Here is a 25,209-nt window from a genome sequence, read left to right on the forward strand (position 1 = left end):
AAGATTTGAGTCTTGGGGATTTCTCCATTCTCTACTTCTCTTACATTCTTTCTATAACATTGGCTGAAATCCAACAAAAGACTAAGGTGTGGCACATGATGTAGAGACTTCTGGAAACTTCAATGTGTGTGATGATTTTATCATCCAGGCTTGGATCTTCATCCTGAAGTATTCCTCCTCTGAGGATCATTGAACCCTCATACCTCTGTTACTTGGTTTACACACAGGAGGGATCTGACCGGCCACTCCAGGCAAAGAGGTTATCCACAGGATAGCAGATGGAAGCAGATACGCTTTGCTGAGGTTTGTCAAGAGCATATCCACTGAGGCCTACTCTGTTCATCAGACAACATTTGAGTGTTTTGGAAATTTAGATGAAATTGACACTCTTCAAGATAAACATTATTCTGTAGTTGTTACAGTTTAATAACACCAGTTTTATAATTTCTGGGGGAAAGTGATAGAAAAGTTCCATCAGACTGAGGTTTTTCTGCTTCACCAAATTCTGTTCCCTGAAGGGAAGTGGAAACATTAATACGATGTCCTGATTTGCTTTTCCTTCGTCCAGAATGATCTTCCGCACAGACCGTTTTTCAAATTTCATCTACTAGTTTTTTCAGTGCAGTTCTGATGAACTTAACTTTAAAGAGGTCATTATATTTGATCGGTATCTCCTGTGACACTTTATTCCTAAACATTGTCTGAATCTGTTTCAGTTCATGTTCTTTACTTATGTATTGTTCTAGTTATTGTTATTCCTGTTTTTGAGCCCTGCATGGCCTTTTGATTATTTTCTTGTCATGTCATATTTTTCTGTCTGTGACCTCTGGCCCCATTTTTGACATTAAGTTTAAATTGTTTATTCAAATCTGCAAGAGTGTGTGTGTGTGTGCCCTGCGATGGGTTGGCACTCCGTCCAGGGTGTATCCTGCCTTGATGCCCCATGACGCCTGAGGTAGGCACAGGCTCCCCGTGACCCGAGGTAGTTCGGATAAGCGGTAGAAGATGAATGAATGAATGAATGAAAAATCTGCAAATGAATCCTCACCAATACTCCGAATTTTACAATAGCACAGCAGTTTGCCATCAATTACAATTTTGTATTTATTAAAGAATTACATATACTTTTTTCCAGTTATAGTTAGGGTTTATGTTGTGGAATGTCATCAAAACATGTGAGATTATGTGAGCTGATACCATAATGATATAGAAATGCATAGCATAGAAATGATAACGTAAGAGATAGACAGCAGAATTATAAACCTGTGATTTGCAGGTTTTTATTCTTATTCTTTACGTCCTTGTCAGAGCATGTAGGGAAATTTGGACTCAAAAGCTTTTTATTTGTGTGATGTAGTTGGGATCCAGCCTGTTGTTGTAAATAGACAGTGGTCTGTGAATAAAATCATGTGTAATATGTTCAGTGCATGTTTAGAAATACAAAGAATGCAAAAATTAACAGGTACTCACTGAGCATCTACACCTTTAAGGTATTACTCTAATATAAACTATTTATATGCCCAGGGTCTTGCAGTGAGCTTCTGTACCTTTCTTTCTGCCAGACCAAAAGCTGCAGTAGCTGATGAAGCTCGAGTAGAGCCTAACAATGCAATGAGTAAGTGTGATCAGGTAGAAAACAGCTACACACCATGTCACTATACTGACCTCTGTATCAGTAGTACAGTCTTCATCTATGGACAGATTTGGGAGTTCCATTGACTAATCAGTCTTCATGGACATACAGCTGGGTTCTGGGAAGTCTGATCTGTTAACCATCATCATTAACTACACGTTATTAAAAACAATATTTAAAGTAAAGTGTTTTTAAAATATTTTTACAAACAATTTTATAATTTTATATTGCCATTGAATTGCCCATATGGCAGTGTTTCACATAACCCATTAATAATTCCAGCCTAACTTAAAAAGACAAACACACCTTTGTTGTCTGAAAAGGACAATTCACTTCTATCTAGAAATCCTAGAAATCTAGAATTAGTGTTCATAACTTCTGGCAAAATTACAGCAATATCAGGAAAACATGTGGTAACACATGTGCCCCACTAGCATGATATAGCAATGCCAATACCCAATCATGGCCAGACTGTGTACACAACCTTGAGAATGGTTGGAATTGTAATACATTTTTTAAACTTTTAAAGGTAAACTGTAAAGAAAAAACATGTCAGAGGGTTACTCTGTTAATTGACACGTTAAATGAATGTTTCATGTTATCATTTTATTTTGCACTCAGGTGTACAGTGTGTTTTTCTCTGCAGCTGGATCTAATAAGATGCACTACAAAAATCCTAAACCTGTGTTTAATGGTAATGAAGGTAAAAGCTACTCACCTCGCATCATTCTTTAAATGTCCCTGTCCTTTGGGGTATCTTCTGAGTACTCAGGTTTCCTCCACCAGTCTAATGACATAGTTGTAGGCTGATTTGCATCTCTAAATGGTCTGTATTGAATGAGTGTCCAGGGTGTCCCCTGCCTTGTGTGCGAAGTCCCCTGGGACTAACTTTAAACAAGATGTTCTACACAATTTTGTGCTTTCTAAATTTTTGTGGCAGCAGGATGTGGAAAGCTGAGATATGGATATAATATACACATATGGATCAGATTTCCACATACTTTTAATCCTTTTAATACTTACAATTTATATATAAAATGTTTTATATATTATACTCAATACATTTACTCATATAAAGCAGAAAAAACATAAACCATATATGGAGATTTTCTGTCATGATAATCCAACTATGACACATAGTGTGATTTACCATGTTCTGGTACAGCAGATAATACTGTAGCTTTCCAGATCACTTCTCCAAATCAACTGGCAGCAGGCTAAGCTGTCTGCACTATAAAGCTGCTTACAGTTTTTATCAGCTTTACAGCAAAGTTGTCCTCCTTACAACTGTCCACCTACATTTCCATGTGTGTTTCTTTCTCTTCAGGTTGTCTACCTCACAACAATGTAATACTCTGTCTATTATTAACAAACTTGGTTTACATTTTAAAATAATACAGAAACACAGATGCACTGTACTATACAGTATGTGACAAATATACATACAGTATAAGTGAATGTGGCACAGGTTAACCATGATGGGATTCATTATAGGCTAAATGTGATCGGTTTTGACCAAATTCTGTCATTTTTTAAATAATCATTTGAAAGGATAAACTGAAAAACGTTTACTAGGTTGCACCCATTCATCTGTATATTATTTTGTATATCACTATCATTCAGTTCAAGAGCTAAGGTATATTACTGGTAGCTGTCAAATAAAAAAATTGCATGATTCACACACTACTCTAAACCCTTAAGCAGACCTCATGCAGAGTTCCCAGAAATTTGTATTGCATCTGTCTTAAAAGAGACAAATATAATCATAATCTTAATCCACTTATCCAGTTTGCTATGGTACATTTTATTTACAGCAACATGTAATACACATTAATATAGTCTCATTTTTAAATTAAGATTTGTTTACATTTATTTACTTGAAAAAGTAGAGACATAGAACTCTTACACTATTTACAATGAAATGAGTACATTTCTGATTATGTCTTTAATGACTGCTCACAGAAAAACATAAAAGTATATTTTTAAAGCATGGGGACAAAACCGGTGAACTATACAATGTTCAGAGGTCTCAAGTGTTTAGCTGCCACTTCTAAAGCATCCTGCTGAACTGTTTGTGTTACTCTGACACTAATACACTTGTTTCTTATTACCACAGTTGCAGGACAATTCATTTCCATTCCTTTAATTTGCTCAGGGCGGAATAACGCATCACAGCACAAAGATGTTTGATAAATGGAAGAGCAAGCATCACATTGAACACGCTTTCCCAGTTAAGATGATCTTAACTTTGAAATGTTTTCTAAAATACATTCTATACTTAAAATCAGTATTTATTGCATCTATGTGTCAAAAAAGCAAGAACCTCATGCCAAACCTCATGCGTATACCTATTTAAACAATTTCTGTATTTTAATTCGCTATGTTAGCACCACAGAAGTATTTAACTGGCTAAACCTGAGGATCTACAGTAGGTACTCTATCATTTAAAAAGTTATATGTGATAAGTGAAAGTGATATGAGAGAGACTTCTATGATCATTGACGTTTCAGTTTTACCTGATTTGTATGTGCTGTTAAGCAAAGGAGCCAAGTTCATTCTTCATCTTAAACCAGCATTGCTCACTACAGAACACAGACGCAAAGAATGATGTGTGTAACTAATTTCTTGGAACGTTTTCTCCAAAAATTACCTCACTAATTAATTAGTTAATACACTGCATTGCATTACTCTGATCAGGACAGGATTTGGTTTATTTGCAGTGCACCTTCTTTCTATAAAATGTACACAAAATATAAGTTAATGTATAATGTATGTTATTTGTTCAGGTCATATTCGTATATCTTTGAAAAATGGTTGGATTATAGTATTTGTTTTGTAGTGTTTTGTATGTAAATTCATTAAGAATTGATATGGTTATGCTATCTGTTTTGCATATTATAGCCAGCTAATGCCATACACAATCCATAAGCAGAAAAACTAAGATGACTTGCTATATTCGTAATAGATTATAGCTAATAATTGATGTCTTGAAAATATATAGTATGGAAGAAGTAAAACGTTTGAAAACAATATGATTTCAGGTAAAATTGCATGGAGAGACATTTACTAATTTATATTAAACCACATAAAATGTAGCTGACTGGATCTTCATGCTGTATAATGCCAAATAGGCAGTCTCTACTTTGGTAGGAACGGAGTAGTCAATGTTCAATAAGCACATTCAGCTCACTGTAGACACTGCCTGAACTTCCACCCCCTCTTCCACCTGATTGTTTTTTCCCATTGCCTTCATTTTTGCTATGACATCTGTGAAGGTTTCCTTGAATGATTTCTCCAGGATCCAACCCTCACTTTCACTTTCAGGGTCGTCTGGGTTGACAAGTGTGGATAGAGATGTGTTCACATACTGTAATCCTACCATCACAGCAACCTGAGACAGGAAAAAGTTAAAAAAAAAAAAAAAAAAAAGAAAGAAAGAAAGAAAAAAAGTCCACCATAAAGTGAATCACAAGCAAAACCAGAAATTTGACCACATTAAAGAGAAGAAAATTGCGGGTGTTATTAGTGTTATACTGTTAAAGACCTAATCAATGATATGATTTTATCCTATGTGTGCTGATAAATGTAAGGGCTACATTAACACCAATTATGGTCTATTATTTTAAAAAAAGTACATTTATAAACCATACCTCAAGAATAGTAACCAAAAACACCAGTACGCCAATAGTGTTCATCAGTCCTCCATAGTAAACAAGTAAAGCTTCCCTACAGCCACGTGTGAAGATGTTCAGTTCTTCAGTATGGTGGTCATAACTATAGTGAGCAGAATTGTTGGTGATTTGATAGTGAATGCAGGGCCTTGGTGAGCTGGGATTGCAGCAGCTGAAAGGGACTCCGTCCAACAAATATTGTCCATCAACATTGCTGCTGATTCGGCTACAGACAAGAGAACCAAGATTAGATGTATTAATATCACAGAACTGCTACAAAAAGGGAGATGTGTGTACTTTAAACTGTTTAAATAAACACAGATAAACACGTGAAAAGGGCATTTCCACTACATTAACTGTACATTCAAATTATTTTTTAAGGATTTGCTTGAAGTGAAGTGAAATGACATACGGCTAAGTATGGTGACCCATATCTCTGCATTTAACCCATCCAAAGTGTACACATACTGTACAGCAGTGAACACACACACCGTGAACACACAGCCGGAGCAGTGGGCAGCCATTTATGCTGCGGCGCCAGGGGAGCAGTTGGGGGGGGTTCGGTGCCTTGCTCAAAGGCACCTCAGTCGTGGCCGGCCTGAGACTCGAACCCACAACCTTAGGGTTAGGAGTCAGACTCTCCAACCTTTAGGCCACGACTTCCCCTTGGATAATGAAACATCAAATGCTACTATAACAAATCATGATTAAAACCTCAGCAACATTAAGAATCAAGGTCTCTCTACAGCGTCCTCATCTATTCCCAGCTAGTCAGCCTAGTCTTTGAAGTGATTGAAAAGGACACTAAGCTCTGAAAGACGTTCAAATGTGATTCAAGAAGATTATCACCTAAGTCTGATCTGGCTCGCACACAGCATTTGCACAAACTGACCCTACACTGTCAACTCACTACTGTAAAATTAACAGTAAAAACAATTTAAAAACAAGTATATTATTGGAGATGACTGAAATAATACAACCTATGACAGCAGCTAATGCTTAGCAATATATCATACAATACACAACACTTCAAATCAACTATAATTAATAAAACTGAGTTTCATTCACTTACTACACATAGCAAGAGTGCCATCATGCTGCACTATTTATGCATACTCATCAAATACTTGATGACAAACACTCACTCTTTGACCTCTTTAGAGCTGAAATCCAAGTAGCGATTGCTAATCCACTGGATCTCAAACCAGTCTTTGTAGTTGTTGTTTCCACAGCAACGAAACTCCATCTGCATTAAGTCCAGAGTTCTCTTCATGTAGCAGCGGCCAGGTACATCTGAGTCCTTGTAGAATTTCATGCCATTCTGCAGGCCTTCTGCCAGGGTAAACTGTAGGGGGATGCGCATGGTGAAGCACAACAGTGCAGTGAACAAGAGGATAGCACTGAAGAGCAAACAGCAGATAAGGAATGGATTTATAAATGTCTTCCACTTTGTAAACTTGGAGGAATCCAATGAGTCATAACAGATCTTGCCACCAAAGGCACTGATGCCGCAGGTTAACAGACCCACACAAATTAGCAGGTTGGGCACAAAGTGGCTTTCCTTGTTGTCCATTAGCTCACTTTTCTTCCGCAGTTCAATTTTGAAGAAAAGGCCCATGCTGAAGACAAGCACTCCAGCCATGATAGACACCCAATACATGAGCCATAGCATCTGGGCCAGCTTTACCCTTTTTTTCAAATCAAACTTCACCTTCCAAAGAGCCATCTTTTGCTTCTAGTATCTGCAAAGAAAGAAAATGTCTACTTTTTTGGTTCAACTCTACCTGTACACTACTTCGATGACCTCTGCAACAGTTTTAGATCGAAATTACTGTCTCAAACAAACTTTAGATGTAATCTTCTTAGATGTAAATCTTCAAACAGCAATTTGTAATCCAATTCAATTATTTCCATGTCAGATTTCAGCTGGCATAATGCTGACGTATTTTCCTTTTCACTCTACAAAGAGGTTTGATAAGATACTGTTGTCCGTTCTCCAGACTGAATGACCAATACCAATACAATTAAACCCAGAGTTATGTTACATCGTTCTAAAGCACTAATAAGCATTATCCTATTTACAGAAATCCTCTGCCAGCAGATCAGCCAATCAGTAAGTTGTTGTTGTAGTGTCTGATTGGTTTGATTCATCATGTGGTCTCACAAGCAACACTCAAAAGTCACCAAAGGACCAGAACATAAGAGGACTTGAGACCACACTATTTATGCTCTGAGATCTTCATGTTCAGTTTAGTTACAAGAATTTGTAGATTAGTGTACAGGGTTGTTTATATATGAATTTTAAAGAAGTGACTTCTTTATTTAGTCACATTAATGAATATGAAATAAGGAACTGTATGTAATGACTAGACAGCACTGCCTGATGTGCCAAAAACATTACACATTTTATCAAGATTTATTACACAATATGCAAGTGTTTTACATAATAATGCATTATGTTAAAGATGTGAATATACAGTATATGTGATTCCATGTGGTCACTAATAATGTTTTTACACCATCATCAAAGAAACAATACACTTACTGGTATCACTGGAGTTCAAATAGCACTGATGCCACCCATTTTCAGATCTTAATGAGTTATCTGCATTATATGCAGTAAGGCTGAGGTCAGAATCTGGATTAAAAAATTTTTACCTTTTTTATTTTTAAAGTGATTTAATTGAATTGGTCCTGGTTGGTTGAGAAATTATTCATGCAACTTTACTGTGTGGAGATTGAAAGCCAAATACCTCAAAGGTTATTTTAATTAAAAAAAATATCTGAAATCACACTCTACAATTCTTACACTGAATTCAAACCAATCAACACAGCTATAAAATAACAAAATATTCTTACATGAGGGAAATCCATGTAACATTGTAGTGATCTCCATCATTAATGTACACTAATCAACTGAACGACATTATAAAACATTCATATACAACATTTAATATACAAACGTTCACCCTCCAGGAAGTTTGATTTTAGCAACAAGAAACCTGATTTGTTCTGAACTGGAATGCTAGTTGCATCACCCATTGATAAACCTTATTAAAGACAACCAGTAGTAGGAACGGCTACTTGAAGATTTAAAGATGTGACTGGTGTGCATGTGTGAACATAACTTAATATTAAAAAGGTGAATAATGAATAAAGACACAGTGCATATAACTTAGCCAAGTTTATTTTTACAAGGGGATTTTAAGACATCTCATTAAGTAAAGTATCTGTTAGAATGAGAATGGCAATCAGAATTTGGCTATATCATTATTATTATTATTATTATGATTCATTATTTAAGCAAAGATTTAAAATATATATGCCAGATCATGCTGTTGGCTCTGCAGTATCCCAGCAAGATTTTCTCTCAGACTCTGGAATTACAGCCCAGTTAGGTGAAGGCGTTCCAGCAGCAAGCCAGTTGAAATCATCCACCTCCGACCAATTGTTTCTTTTGGGGTCCAATCCAGACACTTTAAAATCATCATCCAGTCCATGATACGTCCAGTTAAAAGGAGCAAAAGAGATCTCATGACAGTCCTCTATTATTGCTCTGCTTGTGACATGGAGGTATATTTGAGTCAACGTGGTGTTGTGGGTTCGCAGCTGCTGACAAGCCAGTACCAGAGTGGAGTCTTTACACTCATCAATGAAAACTGAACTGGACACAGGCCCACAGAGGATTTGGCAACCGCTCACATGTTTAATGTGCACGGTACTCGGGGAGCCATAAAGTCTCACCTTGCAGTTGGTCAGGTGAGACAACAAGACATCCCTTTGCTGGATCTCTTCTGAGTGTTTGATTATTATTTCATTGTGGATGTTTGAGAAACAACACTGTTCAGCAGTGATCTCAGAGTCCACCACAGGATCTGTGTGTAGTTTTCCTTCAGTGCTGGACGCAGTGACTGAGGGCTGCTGACTCGCCCCTGCAGTACGGGTCCTGAACGCGAACTTCTTTTTGGGCATTACCTCTGCTCTTTTCTCATCTATGGAGCCTTGCAATTTCTGGAGAGATTCTTGTGCTTGTCTCAGTTCGTACTGGGTGAGAAATACCGTGCTGTCGTTCAAGAATTTTCGGAGGTGTTGAATCTTGTTGGTTGCCTCCTCTAAAACCTTCTGATGGTCAGTTTGTGTGCAGCTTGATATCAAGCCCTGAACATCAGTCTCTTTGGCGCTAAAGGTAGCCCTGAAATAACCGATCTTTTCCTCCGTAACTGCCTGGCTCTCTTTGGCATGTTTGCGGCGCTCTAATTCTTCCAATCTCGCCTGATCACGGCGTAAAATGCTTTCAGGGATTTTTACAGCGTCATCCGTACACAGATCCGTTGACATTTCATCCATGTTGATCGAAACAATTCCTCTGCTCAACCAGGAAGTAAATAACCCGGATCACGCGTTTTTTTCTGATGAGCTGAACAGTGATTGGACAAAAAAAATCCGAACGCGCCTCTTAGCTACAATTTGATTGGTGGATTCATTCTAACGGCACTCACAATGAAAACGGGAAGAATAGGGGAGTGTAAAGTCCTGTACATCCTGTAATAAGTAATAAATTAAAAATATTTAGGAGTTTTTCTGACACAGCAGTCTCTATAGTTTACACAGAAAGAGTGTGAACGAATTATTGATAAGAAATGCTAGGGGAAAATGGTGAGATTGGTTTGAGCTGCCAAGGAAGTATAGTAGACAATTCATAGTATAGTAGTATAGTAGTAGATAGTATAGTAGTATAGTAATTCATTAAATATTGACTGTTTTAATGTATAACTTTGATGAACAGAAAAGCATTGCAGCATACACCAAACATTAAACCTTGATACGGACTGGCTAAAACAGCAGAAGGCCGCACAAGGTTCCAAACTTATTATCCAAGAATAGGACTCAGAGGCTAGCAATAAAAGCAATAAAAAGAACACACACACACACACACACACACACACACCTGGTCTTTTTCCAGATTATTTTTCTTGGTTGACAGGAGGGATAACGGTTGTGTTCTAATACTGTAGACTATCTACCTGAAGCATTGATGTGCATTCTGAGATGCTTATTTGCTCACCATGGTTGTACAGAGTCATTATATGAGTTATTATTGACTTCCTGTGAGCCCTGTCCAGTCATTCAACACCAATTTCTCTCAACAAGGTTCAGTCCAGCAGTTTCTTAAATATTCAAACCACATGATTGGCTGATCGGATTACTGCACGAATGAACGGGTGCAGAAGTGTTCCTATTAAAAAGTCAATGTAATTTACCCAGAAGTATTTTCATCTGTCTTAGAATCTAAACATTAGTTGTCAATAAAGTCCTATCATTACATGTTGGTTATGATTATTCTGGATCTTCTGTATTCAATTCTTTGTATTGTTGAGATGTAAAACTAAAAGGGGATAAATGTCTACAAATACTTTTGTCCCCGCTGCACAGACCCCAATACACCCTTGTAGTAAACAAAGGGAAAAAAGCCACATTTGTCAAATAAAAAAGTTAGATTTGTTGTAACAATAAAACAAGTCAAACACTGGTTTCCTTGACGCGGTTAATTTTATTAAATGTCTGTGAAAGAATTATACAACACTGTAATCATGTAAGACTGTAAACATTGTAGGACAATAAATACAAAATAAAAAAATAAACTAACAATTTCACATTTAATTCCAAATGAATGTGTCATTTTGGCCACGAAACCTGTATGTAATTGTGATCAATTGCTTTTATTTGTAATTGCTATTATTGTTAGCAAAGTGCATTACATAAATACACTTCTACATATCTTTATAATTATTAACTTAATTATTCAATGTAACAAATAAGACAATAAAAAGTTCTCCACAAATATACGGTCTGGTCTTTATCAGCAATCAGGTCTGTGCTGAACTCAGAGGTTACGCTGACCCGTTAGTTCCTCAGGAGCTCTCGGCTGCAATTTTATAAACTTTTGTAGAAAAGACATTATTTACATTCACATAATTTACTGTAGAGCGTCACCCAAATGAGGATGACGTTCCCTTCTGAGTCTGGTTCCTCTCAAGGTTTCTTCCTCATGTCCTCTCATGGAGTTTTTCCTTGCCGCCGTCACCTCCGGCTTACTTGTTAGGGATAGGGATAGATATATATAATATATCAAAATTTAAGTTAACCTTTTAAAATAAATTTTAAACTTTAATTGTATATATTAATTAATTTATTTTTATCCTTATTTATTCTCATTATAATATATTTATTGTTTTTTCTCTCTTCTGTTTCCATACTTCTGTAAAGCTGCTTTGAGACAATGGGAAATTGTTAAAAGCGCTATACAAATAAATTGAATTGAAAATATAATTGAAAATATAAATAATCTTCACTGAAACTTAATTAATTATAGTCATTTTCATTTACCATTAATCTTTGGTATAATGAGGGAATGTAATTAGAATAACACTTAATGATTGGCTATTTTGGGTGTGGTTCCAGTCATGGCTCCGCCCCCATAGCTGAAATTCAACTAATAAGCCAAAGGAGGATAAAAGTTACTAAAATCTGAACTGATTGTAGAGCGTCACATTGACCTGTAAGGTCAGCCTGTATGAGTTAACGTGAAGTGTTGAGTTTAAGTGAAGTGTGGTAGTGTTTATGAGCGAGTGTGGTGTTTTGGGGCTACAGTTGGTGGTGGTGTTTCCCTCAGGGCTGCAGATGCGCCTTCTGCTGGAGCAACGTTGCCTCAGCGGCCCGTGCAGAGATGGCGAGGAAACCCCGGTGACACGGCACTGCTTTTTCATGACGGTGAGTTTCCCTTTGAGTGTATTATAATTTTGTGATAAAAATTTCAAGGAAAAAACACACACGGCCTCCTTCCACCCCTTCCTTCTGGGAGGGAAGAGTGTGCGCGGAGAGAAAAATCTATCTGAGACAGAGCAAGGACAGTGAGGGGAAAATATATGAGTGGGAGAAGAAGGAGGAGGAGGAGGTGGTGGTGGTGGTGGTGGTGGTGATGGTGGAGAGGAGGGGGAGCAAATTAAAAGTTGCCAAATGGAGATATTGGGTTTCAAGAGGAGTGAGACAGGAGTAAGGGTTTGCCTCTTCTTCAAAGTCGTCTTTATGTTATGCAAATGGAAATAAATATTTATTGTTCGACACTTCGTTATGTTTTGTCGTCGAATCGGATCCGTTTCTGGACAGGAGAGGAACCCTAACTTAGCAGGCTAGCGTTCACTCCTGAGCAGGCCATTAGGTTAAAAAAAAAACCAAATGCTAAGCTTTATTTAGGTTGATCTGTTTTCTTCTCGCAAACAACGACGACGACGACAACAACAACGACGTAGAACGCGTTTGTTTTAAGACCAACACCCGAAATTATGTCCAACCGACCAAACCTGTGAACGGTCGCTAATCCAATGGTGGCCGTGTATTTCCTCGCCTTGTGCACCTGAGCAGGAATAAAGCAGGACAACTCGAACACTGAGCTCCCCACAGTCCTGGATAAACTCAGAGATTCTGTTCTTTTGGACGTATTAGCTTTGTGTGTGTGTGTGTGTGTGCAGTCCAGACTATTCAATTCCGAGCCTAATGGCTAAGCTAATAAAAAATAAGTAACCCGACAAAGCTTTCAGTTGGAGATCCGGTCGAAGTGTAGATGGAGTGAACAGTCCCCCTGTCTGCCAGAGTTTAAATTAGGATGTATATTGAGGGTTGATGCTTTTTTGCTGCGTCTCCTTTCCGCCCCCCTGACTGCAACAATCGAAGAGCTAACGCTTTGCTAGCTGGCTATGTTTTTTTTCTTCTTCAGAGAGGAAGGAAAAGAGACATTTCTCCTCCCTTGTTTGTCTAGAAACGTATTAACGTTACTGTGACTAACCAAATGTGTGCTGTGTAAACCTGACTATCTATATATCTTTATATATATAAACAAACAAAGGGCTACATTCACATTGAACGTTATTTCAGTGTAATACCGACTTGAAGCAGCCATTACACACAACAGAAAGTGCCCCAGCCTTTCAGAAACATGCTCGTGTTTCTCTACGACCTTAAGTGGCACAGAAAACCCTAAAGAAAGTTAACAACCCAAACATTTAATAAAACGTTTATTTTGATAATGTGAAAGTGATGAACGTTACTTTATCACCGTCTGCATTTAAAACGAGTGACAACTGGTTCAAACTGGTTTTTTTTTCAGTTAGTGAGTGTGTCGGCGATATAAATCCTATATATATATATATATATATATATATTCAGGAAGGTATTTAATTAAGATTAAATACCTTCCTGAAAGACCGGTAAACTCGTTAAATATCTGATCACTAAGTCTTACCCTTCCCCCACACGCATATGCGTTTGTCCCCGATTTTTGTTTAGTTTTCGTGTTTGTTTTTGTTTTTAGCTTCGCTGTCGTTTCTGCTATTAATTGTTTTGCGAGCGATTTACTGTTGGTGTCTGTACATTTTGCCTGTGGTTTGCTGAATGGCGCAGTTTCAGGTAGCACCCGCCATTTTATACTCAGCACGAGGAGTTGCTTTGTGTTCTCTGAAAACATCGAGGACAAACCCGCAAAGTCCCCACACACAAACACTTCAGTATCAAGCCTTTTTAGATCTTGTCACATTACCAGTAAAACCCCCCCTGACCACAGTTTTTTGACAAAACGATGGTTCATTATACACCGAAGTTTATGCTTATTATAACTGAACTCAATACATATACCAGAAACTCATCACACTACAGGGTTTAAAGTGTTTAGTGTTTACACTACAGGTTTACAGGGTTTAGTGTTTACACTACAGGGTTTACAGGGTTTAGTGTTTACACTACAGGGTTTACAGGGTTTAGTGTTTACACTACAGGGTTTACAGGGTTTAGTGTTTACACTACAGGGTTTACATTACAGGGTTTACAGTGTTTTTAGTGTTTACACTACAGGGTTTACAATGTTTACACTACAGGGTTTACAATGTTTACACTACAGGGTTTACATTACAGGGTTTACACTACAGGGTCTACAGGGTTTAGTGTTTACACTACAGGGTTTACAGGGTTTAGTGTTTACACTACAGGGTTTACATTACAGGTTTTACAGTGTTTTTAGTGTTTACACTACAGGGTTTACAATGTTTACACTACAGGGTTTACACTACAGGGTTTACAGTGTTTTTAGTGTTTACAGGGTTTACAGTGTTTTTAGTGTTTACACTACAGGGTTTACAATGTTTACACTACAGGGTTTACATTACAGGGTTTACAGTGTTTTTAGTGTTTACACTACAGGGTTTACAATGTTTACACTACAGGGTTTACAATGTTTACACTACAGGGTTTACAGGGTTTTACACTACAGGTTTACTTTACAGCGTTTAGAGGGTTTACAGCGTTTACACAGATTGCACTACAGGGATTACACTACAGGGTTTACTTTACAGGGTTTACAGCGTTTACATGGATTGCACTACAGGGATTACACAGCACATTTTATTTTAGTCATAAAACATTGCGATTTATCCACATGATTTCTTATCTTGTGTATTTATCATGCCCATCTCTGTATCTTAATTCAGATTTAACTAGTGCAAATGTGTATTTTCAATCATGTTAAATGTAAATGATAGTACAATGAAAACATTTGTTTATAATGTTTTGGATATAAATGATCAAAGAAATATATCGGATTAGATCTTATAGTGTTGCACAAATTGAACAATATACTGTGTAGGGTTACTTTTCCTGACTAAATAAAAAGGTGGCTGTATGTCAGAGCAAGAAGCTCAAATGTGTGTATTTTTCATTAAATTTAGGATGATGGATGATGAAGACGATCGCCGTCTTCTGGATTTTATTGGGTGAGCAGAATTATTAAACTTTACTGATTATTACTTCCATTTATGATAAACTATATGGACCAAAAATGAGTTTAATAAATTTAACATGAACGACTTTTGAATCAATTGTACAGTTAATGGAAAACGAGTTACGAACAAATGAATGTTTTTTTTCTATTGCACAGAAAGGTTAAATTATGCATGTCGGATTTAATAATACATAATTTTAAAAACATATTTGCTGTGACTGTATCCCCTAGCCACAGATGGTATGTTTTTTTTTATTTTCTAAACAGGGATGTACAAGCTTTAAATGACTATCTTCATGGCTCCAATAGCAAATCGGTAAGCCTGACAGTATTTTTCAGTGGGTTTTTATCGTACTACATTTCATTTTTGGAGTACTCCACATCATCCAGCTTTTGCATTCACTATCATTTAATGCATATTTTCCAGTCTATAAAACCAATCAAGACTTTTATATATACAAAATATGATTCTTGTCATGGTTTCCCTGTATTATGTTGACATTCATTTTGTGACATTTTGACAGATAGAAGAGGATGACCTGACAAATGCAGCATATGAATCTGCAACCTCATTTTTCTCAAATACCACGGTAAGAATACTTTCTCATAATCTAGCTCAGGGTTTTCCGCGGGGTCATAAAAAGTCATAAATTTAACAATAAGAATTTAAGGCCATAAAAAGACATAAAAACGTCTGGATTTTCCATACAAGGTCATAAAAAAACATTTAGCCACGTCTTAAATTGATATGCTCGTCCATTAATTTGTTCTTCAATCAAAATGCGCTCGCGGCGGCAATGGCATTCATTTGTTTCGCCTGTTGTAGTTCTGTATGAGGAATCTGGGTGGTATCACACTGGTATCACAGCGTTCCAGAACTACAAGGTCCATGCGGCAGCATACAGACTTGTCGGAAGGACTTTCACAGAAACCCGCGCGAACTCCGAACATACTGTATCATACTGAGTCACTGCTTAGTTTAATTGAAATCATCCTGGCTATCACAATGGGAAAATGTACCTTTAACGATCTGTGGCTCGAAGACGGTGCGTTTAGTAGCTGGCTCAAGCCCGTCGCTAACACTCGGTATCAAGCCTATTGCACTCTGTGTAAGAAGACGTTGGAGCTGTCTAGGTTAGGCATAAAAGCCTTGAAGTCGCATGCAAAGTTGGAAAAGCATATCGTTGCTGTAAAAGGCCTGCAGCGGGTGCAGGCGATCCGTCAGTTTTGTTCGGCTCCGTCACTAACGTTACAATTGTTAAGTGTTCCTGTGTTCTTGATACTCAAGAAAAAGAAGGCGAAGGCTTCAGTTTCTTAATCTTAAGTAAGAAATAATAGAATTACTCTTTAAATAATAAAACTTGTTACTTTCAATGAAAGTCAATAATAAAGACTTTTGAAAGGAATTTTAATGACTGAAGTTATTTATCGTAATTCGTGTAGGTCATAAATTCAAATCATAATGGTCATAAAAAGGTCTTAAGAAGTCTTAAATTTGACTGATTAAACCCTGCAGAAACCCTGCTAGCTAATCAGTTACTTCGGTGTAAGTGATGCTGATTATTCCATTTTTTTATTGTCTCCTGCTTAGGTTGGCTCTGATGAAGGACTTGGTGAAGCTGGTGAATCTGGACTTTCCAGCAGCCTTCAGTTTATTGAAAATGAGCTTGAACATGGTGTCTCCCCTAGTGACAGGGTTGATCTTGGTAGTGAGGACCAACCTTTTGATATTCTCCAGAAATCTTTATTGGAGGCAGATATCACGGAACAGACATTGGCCGAAGAGGCGTTGTTGGACTCTCAACCAGCGCTGTGTCCTGCTGCAAATTTCTCTGGAGGACTTGGAGGTGTTTCAGGAACTGGACTAATGGCCCCAATGCCTGTAGCGGGGGCACAACCTCAGGCTTTTATTCATCAAGTTCCCCAGCTGCCTTTACCAAATGGACAAGCAGGACACATTCAGTTAGTGAGCTCTCTTAATGGAAATACTCCCCCCATGATGACTATCAAGAGCCTGGAGCGCCCTCAGATACTCTTGAGGCCTGGTGGAAATACAGTGATGGGCAGTGCTGGTCAGGGTACAGCTTTTGTTCCATCTACACCCGGGCAGATATCTGTTCCCTTTAATAAAGGGCCAATACAGCTGCAGAATATTATTATTCAGAGAGGCCCTGTACCACAGTCTTTGGTCAGACCTATTCAGCCCAAGGCCCTCCAGGCAGGTGGACAAACCGTGTACAATATAAGCAATCTAGGGATCCAACCCAACACCACTACTATTGCAAGCCCAGCCAATGCTATTGCATACACAGCCAATGGATCGCCACAGACTACCCAGCAGGTAAATGTTGTGAGTCAGGGCACCAGCATAGTAGTTCATTCTTCCTTTGGACAGCAAGGACAACCACAGGTCCAGGCCAATCTTTCCCAGGGGCAGTTTTTGCTACCCTCTGGCAGCACTGTCCATGGGCTCCAGGCAGTGAATGGGCAGGTTCTTCAAAACAATACTCAAGTGGGTGACCCATCCTTAACTAGCACCACTACATACTCTATACTGACAAATCAGAATACAGCTGTGCAGATAATTGCTGGGCAAAATTTTGCAACTGGTGGGCGGATGATTGTGAATCAAGGTATGGTTGGTACAGGTCAGATTGGGCAAGCTTCACCTACAGGGGTAATGCAGGTTACTCAGAGGCCTGGTGTCTCAGCCAAAGTCTGGACTGCAAACCCATCACCTACTCCGACTGCTGTACAGGCTTTGCAGGCACCAAACCGTCTCACCATGGTAAATTCCTCAGGCCAGCCACTCCAGACTCATCTACAGATATCTGTTAGCCCAGGACAGCGTCTTCTGGTGCCTGTGGGACAAAACAACACAGACTCTTCACACACAGCAGTCCAAGAGACACAATTTCAAAGGCAACAACAGATACCTGTCAACCAGGTAAGTAATTTGTTAGAAATTTCATGCTTTTTCCACTTACTTTTTCATTCTTTATCAAATTGATTATAAGCAATTCTAAATAAAACCTTTTTCTCAAAGGACTCTACATTACCAAAACAAAAAGCTCAGACACAGCTGGTTAATCTTCTTGGTACAAAAGGTATGATTATGTATTACATGTCCATTTTTTTCTTTTGCTGCTAAGTTTCTGCAAGTTTAAACATTGTAAAAACGTTTAAATTCTTAGGCGTGAAAACTCCTGCCAACCAGGAATTTCTTCTCCTCAGTACTTCAAAGATACCTGAAAATCAGCAGCTCAGCAGAGGAGGAATGTAAGTTATCCAATAGCTATTCATTTGCTATTTTATTAACTAATATATTATAATATATTATAATAATATTATTGTTATATTCTACACAGGGTTCTTGAGCAGCTAAGGAGAGATCACACCAGGGTCCTGTCTCCAGAATATACACCCTTTACTTCAATAAATGATGTCCTTGACAGATTGCTGCCCTATCATGTGTTCCAAGGGGAGCCACCCTGTGAGGAGGATTTTGCCAAAGGTATGATTTTTCTACACTATTTTTTTCAAACTCAGTGTGTGTATGGGAGTTTTATAATGCAAGTGTTTAATGCTATTTTTCTCTGCAGTGGATGAAGAATTTGAGGCAGCTTCCACACAAGTGTTAATGAGAACACAGTCAATGGTGAACAAATACAGGCGTTTGCTTATGGTGGAGGCTGAGGTAGGTTTACCTCAAAGTAAGATGTGTGTGGGTGGTAAACCTTTGTGGGGAAACTTTAAAAAAAAAATAAAAAATACCTGGCACAGAAGTGTTTATTTAAAGGGATTTGTACTTCAGATTATGAAGAAGCACAACATATAAACAGATTTCTCAGATCTGGATTTTATTTTTACAGCGGTCTAGCCCATCATCCGAAATAGTAATGATTGACAGGACATTCAACCAAGAGGAACGGAACAACTTGACTCAAGACAAACGAATGGTACTTGTAGACCCAGGTAAAAAATATGCTTTAACTTTTTAAATATATATTAAATATTAAGACATTTATGGTGACTGTACAATACTGTTCTGTGTTGCAGATGGGTTTCTAGAGGAATTTTGCTGTGGACCTAAGAATTTGACCTCAAACTCGGAGGCCATGGATTCAGATGGTCTTGAGGAGAACACCATTTTTATGGAAACTTCCCCTAGCCAAGACACATCACACATACAAGGATACAGAGAGAGGACAGAATGCCATATAAAGCCTGCTTATAGGACAGAAGCCTATTCAGCTTTTGAGGATCCAGGGGGTGGTGGTCATGAAGAGACTTTCAGTAAGAACAACCTAGACATGAAGAAAATGAAATCCAACATAATCAGTAGCAGCAGCAGTCAGCACCACCAACACATTCACCCTGCCCACTACTCCACATCTCCTAGCCATTCTCAGCACAGTTCTGGCAATTTCTATCCCTCTGAACAGCTCCAGTCATTTGAGCATGGTCATGTCCAACTATCTGACACTGATTCTGTGCTTGAAGCCGCGGTGAATAGTATATTAGACTGTTAGCATTTTTTTGGTTTGTTTTATTGTTAGATACTGTCACAATCGTGAGTTGAATCCTGCAACGTGAGACTGAGAGATGCACTTCAGCAAAACAATTGTTTGTACACACAGTGTCCCTTTAGTACATGGTAAGCGGTGTAGAGAAGAAAAATGACTGTGCCTACTGTTCTGGAAACGTTTACATGAGAGCCCTTTTGGAAGATCACCCACACAAAGCAGTAAGTTCTGATGTTTGAAAAATGCTAGTTACACAATTATTCATGTGTATGTTTGACGTGTGGTATGTGTGTATGTGTTAGTGTCTATCCGTAGCTCTGCAACATACCTACTCATAGAAATGCTTTGATCAGATCAAGAATACTCTTGTACTTAGTTACACTATATTTGGAGGTTTTCTTTGTCCTTCCCCCATCCTTTTCAAGTTTAGGTGTAGGTGGGTCTTGTGTGTCTGGAATAGCAGCCCTTCATAAGACTTGCTGCCTATGGCTTATAGCTGCTGTCCTTTATCTTTTGTTAAGATCGTTGCAGTAGTGTCTGACCAAATGAGGCATCTTAATATAGACACTCTTGTTTTAAAGTAGTAGTATTCAATCATAGTCCCAACCTCCTTGCACTGCACATGTGTTTTCATTCTTCTTTTAAGTTTTTGATTTACTTATAGAAGAGCTAGAATTAGCTGAATGAATGAACTGGTCGAAATCCTAAACTATGCAGTCCAGGTGAGGAATTGAATACTGTTGTAAGAGCAATGACACTGCTCTGCTTTTCTTTTATTTAGCATTTAGTTTTGTACCTTACAGGTATGTGACCTCCTGTCCACAAAGACAAGCTCACTTTGAGTGTTTTTTTTTTTTTTTTTTTTTTCTGCAGGGGAAACCAAGTCCTCAGATTGAGGGTACAATGTTACATTCTTTTATGCTTTATTCATTTTTGTTTTAAATGATTTTTTTCCCCCTTTATGCTGCTTATAGCCCTGAATAGAAAACCTGCTGGTGTGTAACTGTAGGTTGCAATTCCATGAGCCCAGAGATATACTGTCCTAAACTATTTCATTTCCCTTGTGGCTGGTGTTCCCTGCTGGTCAGGTTATATTCTCTCTGGTTTTCATTCTTCGGTTGTAGCAACAAACATTTGCACACATAAACACACTGTCTTTTAGACATCTGTGTTTTCTGCAGCTTGACTCCAGTCACTATTTGGTAAGTGATTTTGAAGTACCAAAATCATAATATGAAGGAGACTTAACGTTCTGCCTACCCGTTGGGTTATTTAACAACGATTGACAAGTTACCCATGTGTTTACCAAGTTAATTTTATCATGAGAACAAATTTTAAAGCCACAATCACAAATTTTAAAGCTACTTTATATATTTTGGTATTAGTTTGGAGAATTAGAATGATCTTTAATCATCAGATGTATGAAATGTGAAGAACACAGACTTCTACACCATAACTGCTGTGAGCCAAAAACATTTTAGATAGATTTTTGTAGTATTTCTAGAAATCAGACAAAACTGCTTCGTTCTTCTTAGAAATGTAGTTCTTTTGAAAAACATCATTACACCCAGAGCTTTATCTAGTCATTTTAAGTGGTAAACTGGATCCCTCCTGCAGCACAAAGGGATTTCTTTGCTGCCAGTTAGTAGTTCTGAAATTTCTGACTGTGGTTTTTTCTGATTGCATCTAACAAGTTAATAACTTGTTTACCCTAACAACAGAAGTGAGACCAACACAGCATAAACAGCAGTGAATGGCTTGATACATTTGTGTATGTATGTTTTTGTGTCTGCATGTTGGTATTGAAAGGTTGATTGTGCCTAAAATATAATTTCCTTAATCAACAACACTATACTGTATATCTTTCCCAGCAGTTCAACCAAATATTATGAACAAAAGTTGTGATGTGATGTCTGTGATCTGAGCTTTTGTGGGTAAAGGAGGTTCAGCCTGAAGACCTTTTTGTTTGAGGGGTTTCTTTGCCTTAGGAGAATGTACGTGAAATCAGTTTGGAAAATTATTTGTTTTATGGTACGCGTGTGGCCTTCAGTTAATCCCAATACCTTCATGCTGAAAGATTGAAAGTTCTGTGGTTGTAACATTTCATTTTCATACAAAAGTTTATTTGCAACATTTGTTTTGTATTAAAAATGAAAGTACAACAAAAATATTTATAATTTTTGTAAGAAAAGTATGGAAAACGAAACGAGGAAGTTATTTTTTATGTTGGGTATAACTTGATTATGTGAAATCAAAATATATGGTCAGATATTGAATTAATGTTTAATTTGTGCTCACTACAACAACAAAGATCAATCAATATTAAATTCACTTTGAATACAACAGATACTTCATGTGGTACATGGTTCTTTTGTTACCAAAACTGTTTAAACTATTATTTAAATACTGACATTTAGCGTTTATTAATAAACAGAATGTTTGTCTTAAATTGAAATGGAAAAAAGGACGAAACATTTTCTGTACAATTTTCACACCAGTTCTGCAAACAAATTAGACACCATGACTTTTAAAACAAAACAAATCTATGTAAGTGCACTACATTCTGCATACATTTCAAAAATAAATATAAAAAGAATATTATTTTGAGCATGTCTGACATCACCCTAAATGCATAGATGGATGTCAGTGAATGGTTCTTTCTGTATCAAAGTTAAGTGTTTACTTGTGGTAACTATATTACATAACTATACAAATATTTTTTATTCACTAATAAACCTACTTCTGTTGGAAGTAAGTCAACATGGAGGGTTTAAGTAATAATTAAGTTTGTAACAAAAATTCATTATGCATTAAAAATGTAAAATAAATGACTGTATAAATATCTAGTGTACAAGTATTGCAATGCACATATTGCAATACTCTGGCATCAGTACAGTTGAAAAATGTCCACCAAATACTCTAATGGTACTTCCTCCAGCGGTCTTTTTCTACAAAAACAACAGAACACACAGTAAGCACACATTAAATGATCACAAATAGTATTCTTATACTTGTATACACCGTTCAAGATTAAATGATATTTAAAATGATCTTACTGATATGGGGGTAACTCCAAATGTAACTCAAGACACAGTAGCAACCAATCAGCATTGCAATCCCACCAATTCCTCCTTTTTGCACATCAATGTACTTCCTGTAATACCACTGCCAACCTGGTAGATGTGGAGGTACAGAGAATTAGTTAGAAGCTTATCAAAAAGGCCTGAAAAGAATTCTTTGTTCCAAACGTCTAAACATTTAAAACGCATCCATAGAATAAGTGCATTTGTATGACTATATATAAGTGCTTGAATCATTGAAAGTGTAACACACATCAGACTGTCTGAAAACTGTCAACTGTACAGAACTTTGATTAAATTCATGCACACATTGTCTATAGCAACTCATATAGAATAATTTTCCAAAATATAAATGGAAATATACCTTTGTTAAACATTGTCACAGCCTCCCTGGGTGATTTTGGTGTTTGAGCACCAAGCCAAGAAGCAAGCTCATTCAATCTCACATCTCTAAGTCTCAGCTCTGTCATTAAACCTGCCCAGACAAATACAGAAGCTCCAAGTGAGAATTTGTTCACAGTGTGCACTGTGCTGTTACGGTTATTGTTATTACAGACCTATATAATGAAGGCTTAATCTAAAAACAAGTTAATGAATGTATTATAGAAGTGGTGGTTCAACAGGTAAATAGTTAATTCACGTGTGTAGAGCAAAGCTAAACCTAGTGTTCATTATCGATACCTTTAGGGCTTCTTTGGCAAACAGGATGCAAGTAAATATATTTCAGTAGCTGATAGAGCTGCATTACATGGATGCTCTGTAATATAGCAGTGATATACCTAATATTATTAAAGTGGTCTTTTACTAACGAGGATACTCTACCTTGTCTCTGTGATGAAAGCTTGGAGGTTTGGCACTTCATCAATACATTTTCATTAGAGGAGATTTCTGAATCAGGTGAGCAGAAAAATGTTCCACCATAACCTGTTTCCATCTCAGGTGCGTATGGCAGAACGGACAGGTTTTGTAATCGTGAGCTGAACATGTCTTCAGCTGGTCTTTGGACAGAGGTTTGCAAAATAGGAAACTCTCCAGGTGAAGTCTTCATAGTAATGTTTTGATCATTCCCTGTATGAGGCTTGAGTACAGACTCTAAAGTGTTTACACACTTGGCAAAAGATACTTTGTGTGCTGAAACTATGGGAAATAACATGGGAACAATGTCGTATCTACTTCTGTGAAGTCCATGTTTAATGTGGTCCCACACACAAGTCTTAGTTTGAAATGTAGATACACCTTGCTCTTTACATCTTGTAGCCAAAGTATATTCTTTGGTCATAGACTTTGGACTATTTTGTGTCTGGTCCACTGGAATACTTTGCTTATCCTGACAGCCTGTGGTCCAGGGAACTCTTTGAAAGGGATCTGACACACTGCGGTTGATCTTGTTGTTTGTTAGTTGAGAAGTCAAATTAGTTCCTGTAAGCTGATTTTGCCCACTGACAGTTTCTTTCGCTGATAAATGTGTGTCTTTTACTGGGGTTTTAAATGTTTTACTGCTATACTTTTCCTGCTGAGAAACTGAAGTGAATTTGATTCTAGTCTGTGTTTTAAGTTTAGCTTGTTTTAACATCTCTTGCTCTCTTTTTGCAAGCCATTTTGTTTTGGGCTTCGACATGTCTGTGTTCGTTCCTTCTCTGGATAGTATCTTGGAGGCGGTGCTTGTTAGTGCGGAGGTGTTTTGTAAAAGTTCCTTATTCACCTTTTCAGCATTTTTGGATCTGGATTTGGTGGATTTTGAGGTTGCCTTAATTGTTGAGCAATTCAAATGAATGTCATTATTTTTAGTATTTACTTTTGTAGTCTTACCCTTATTCATTTTTGATTTAAAAGTAGTAGTCGGTATTTCTTTAGATTTGTTAGTGACTTTGGAAGTTTTAGACCCAGGGGACATGTTGCAGTAAGACAGATGTGATTTGAGCCTTTTGAACGACTTCCCACAAAATGGACATATCTCTGTATAAGAAAACAAAACAAATGAAAGAGCTTGGATGAGTATTAAAATCAACTAAAATGAAAAGAAATTAGATCCAAACTAACAGTGGAACATTTTTGGGGGGGCTGAACATAAAGGAATTAAAAATGTAAACAAATTTATATGTAAGAAAAAACAACAACAACTCGTGTTAGTATTTTTCAGGCTAATACTCACCTAAGCTCATCTTGAGCTTCACTAAATGCTGACTGTCACTTGAGTTTGATAAATATAAACATGACAATCACCTACATTTACTGTAACATCTCTTAGAGACACTAATTTAACCTTGCGCTTAGCAACAAGAACCAAGGACCCATTTTAGTCCCAAATAGCAGCGCCTGTATATAACTATTTACATACTAATTTCATTATAAATGTTTATTTCAAAACAACATCACATATAAAACGCAAAGAACCCTAATCAATACCTAATCTATCTGTATATCTATCTATATATCTATCTAGTGATACTTGTTTTTGTTTCTCACGCAGCGT

General features: G+C 37.3%; 4 protein-coding genes across 4 annotated transcripts; 1 reads left to right on the forward strand and 3 right to left on the reverse strand.

Annotated features, from left to right (window-relative positions):
* Positions 1–3,637: 3,637 nt before the first annotated feature.
* On the reverse strand, positions 3,638–7,284 carry prph2a (peripherin 2a (retinal degeneration, slow)). The gene is made up of 3 exons (XM_060890176.1): positions 6,450–7,284; positions 5,284–5,530; positions 3,638–5,024 (listed from the first exon to the last, which is right to left on the reverse strand). The coding sequence occupies exons 1-3, from the start codon at positions 7,028–7,030 to the stop codon at positions 4,815–4,817; spliced, it is 1,038 nt and encodes a 345-aa protein (XP_060746159.1). The 5' UTR covers positions 7,031–7,284; the 3' UTR covers positions 3,638–4,814.
* Positions 7,285–8,473: 1,189 nt separating this feature from the next.
* Positions 8,474–9,694, reverse strand: tbcc (tubulin folding cofactor C). Its single transcript, XM_060890183.1, has one exon. It carries the CDS (start codon positions 9,649–9,651, stop codon positions 8,635–8,637), a length of 1,017 nt encoding a protein of 338 aa, XP_060746166.1. The 5' UTR covers positions 9,652–9,694; the 3' UTR covers positions 8,474–8,634.
* Positions 9,695–11,855: 2,161 nt separating this feature from the next.
* Positions 11,856–22,003, forward strand: bicral (BICRA like chromatin remodeling complex associated protein). Its single transcript, XM_060857257.1, has 11 exons — positions 11,856–12,075; positions 15,078–15,122; positions 15,398–15,446; positions 15,655–15,720; positions 16,722–18,077; positions 18,177–18,237; positions 18,325–18,409; positions 18,499–18,644; positions 18,733–18,827; positions 19,003–19,105; positions 19,190–22,003. Exons 2-11 carry the CDS (start codon positions 15,079–15,081, stop codon positions 19,660–19,662), a joined length of 2,478 nt encoding a protein of 825 aa, XP_060713240.1. The 5' UTR covers positions 11,856–12,075; position 15,078; the 3' UTR covers positions 19,663–22,003.
* Positions 21,924–25,126, reverse strand: si:dkey-21c1.4 (uncharacterized protein C17orf80). Its single transcript, XM_060857281.1, has 5 exons — positions 24,889–25,126; positions 23,559–24,692; positions 23,101–23,211; positions 22,713–22,829; positions 21,924–22,604 (listed from the first exon to the last, which is right to left on the reverse strand). The coding sequence occupies exons 1-5, from the start codon at positions 24,896–24,898 to the stop codon at positions 22,576–22,578; spliced, it is 1,401 nt and encodes a 466-aa protein (XP_060713264.1). The 5' UTR covers positions 24,899–25,126; the 3' UTR covers positions 21,924–22,575.
* Between the last annotated feature and the right edge of the window lie 83 nt (positions 25,127–25,209).

The sequence above is a fragment of the Tachysurus vachellii genome, chromosome 2 (genome assembly GCF_030014155.1).
Source record: "Tachysurus vachellii isolate PV-2020 chromosome 2, HZAU_Pvac_v1, whole genome shotgun sequence".
Taxonomy (NCBI): domain Eukaryota; kingdom Metazoa; phylum Chordata; class Actinopteri; order Siluriformes; family Bagridae; genus Tachysurus; species Tachysurus vachellii.

What these genes read in the sequence shown, in the direction of transcription:
- prph2a (XM_060890176.1), bottom strand. Translation starts at nt 7,030, where the DNA reads ATGGCTCTTTGGAAGGTGAAGTTTGATTTGAAAAAAAGGGTAAAGCTG. An exon ending in AGCTCTAAAGAGGTCAAAGA is followed by an intron (nt 5,531 to 6,449) that starts GTGAGTGTTTGT and finishes TCTTGTCTGTAG; the next exon opens with CCGAATCAGCAGCAATGTTG. An exon ending in TTTTGGTTACTATTCTTGAG is followed by an intron (nt 5,025 to 5,283) that starts GTATGGTTTATA and finishes TTCCTGTCTCAG; the next exon opens with GTTGCTGTGATGGTAGGATT.
- tbcc (XM_060890183.1), bottom strand. Translation starts at nt 9,651, where the DNA reads ATGGATGAAATGTCAACGGATCTGTGTACGGATGACGCTGTAAAAATC.
- bicral (XM_060857257.1), top strand. Translation starts at nt 15,079, where the DNA reads ATGATGGATGATGAAGACGATCGCCGTCTTCTGGATTTTATTGG. An exon ending in CAGCTCAGCAGAGGAGGAAT is followed by an intron (nt 18,410 to 18,498) that starts GTAAGTTATCCA and finishes TATTCTACACAG; the next exon opens with GGTTCTTGAGCAGCTAAGGA. An exon ending in TGAGGAGGATTTTGCCAAAG is followed by an intron (nt 18,645 to 18,732) that starts GTATGATTTTTC and finishes TTTTCTCTGCAG; the next exon opens with TGGATGAAGAATTTGAGGCA.
- si:dkey-21c1.4 (XM_060857281.1), bottom strand. An exon ending in GCTTTCATCACAGAGACAAG is followed by an intron (nt 23,212 to 23,558) that starts GTAGAGTATCCT and finishes TTGTCTGGGCAG; the next exon opens with GTTTAATGACAGAGCTGAGA. An exon ending in TTGGAGTTACCCCCATATCA is followed by an intron (nt 22,605 to 22,712) that starts GTAAGATCATTT and finishes TTGTTTTTGTAG; the next exon opens with AAAAAGACCGCTGGAGGAAG.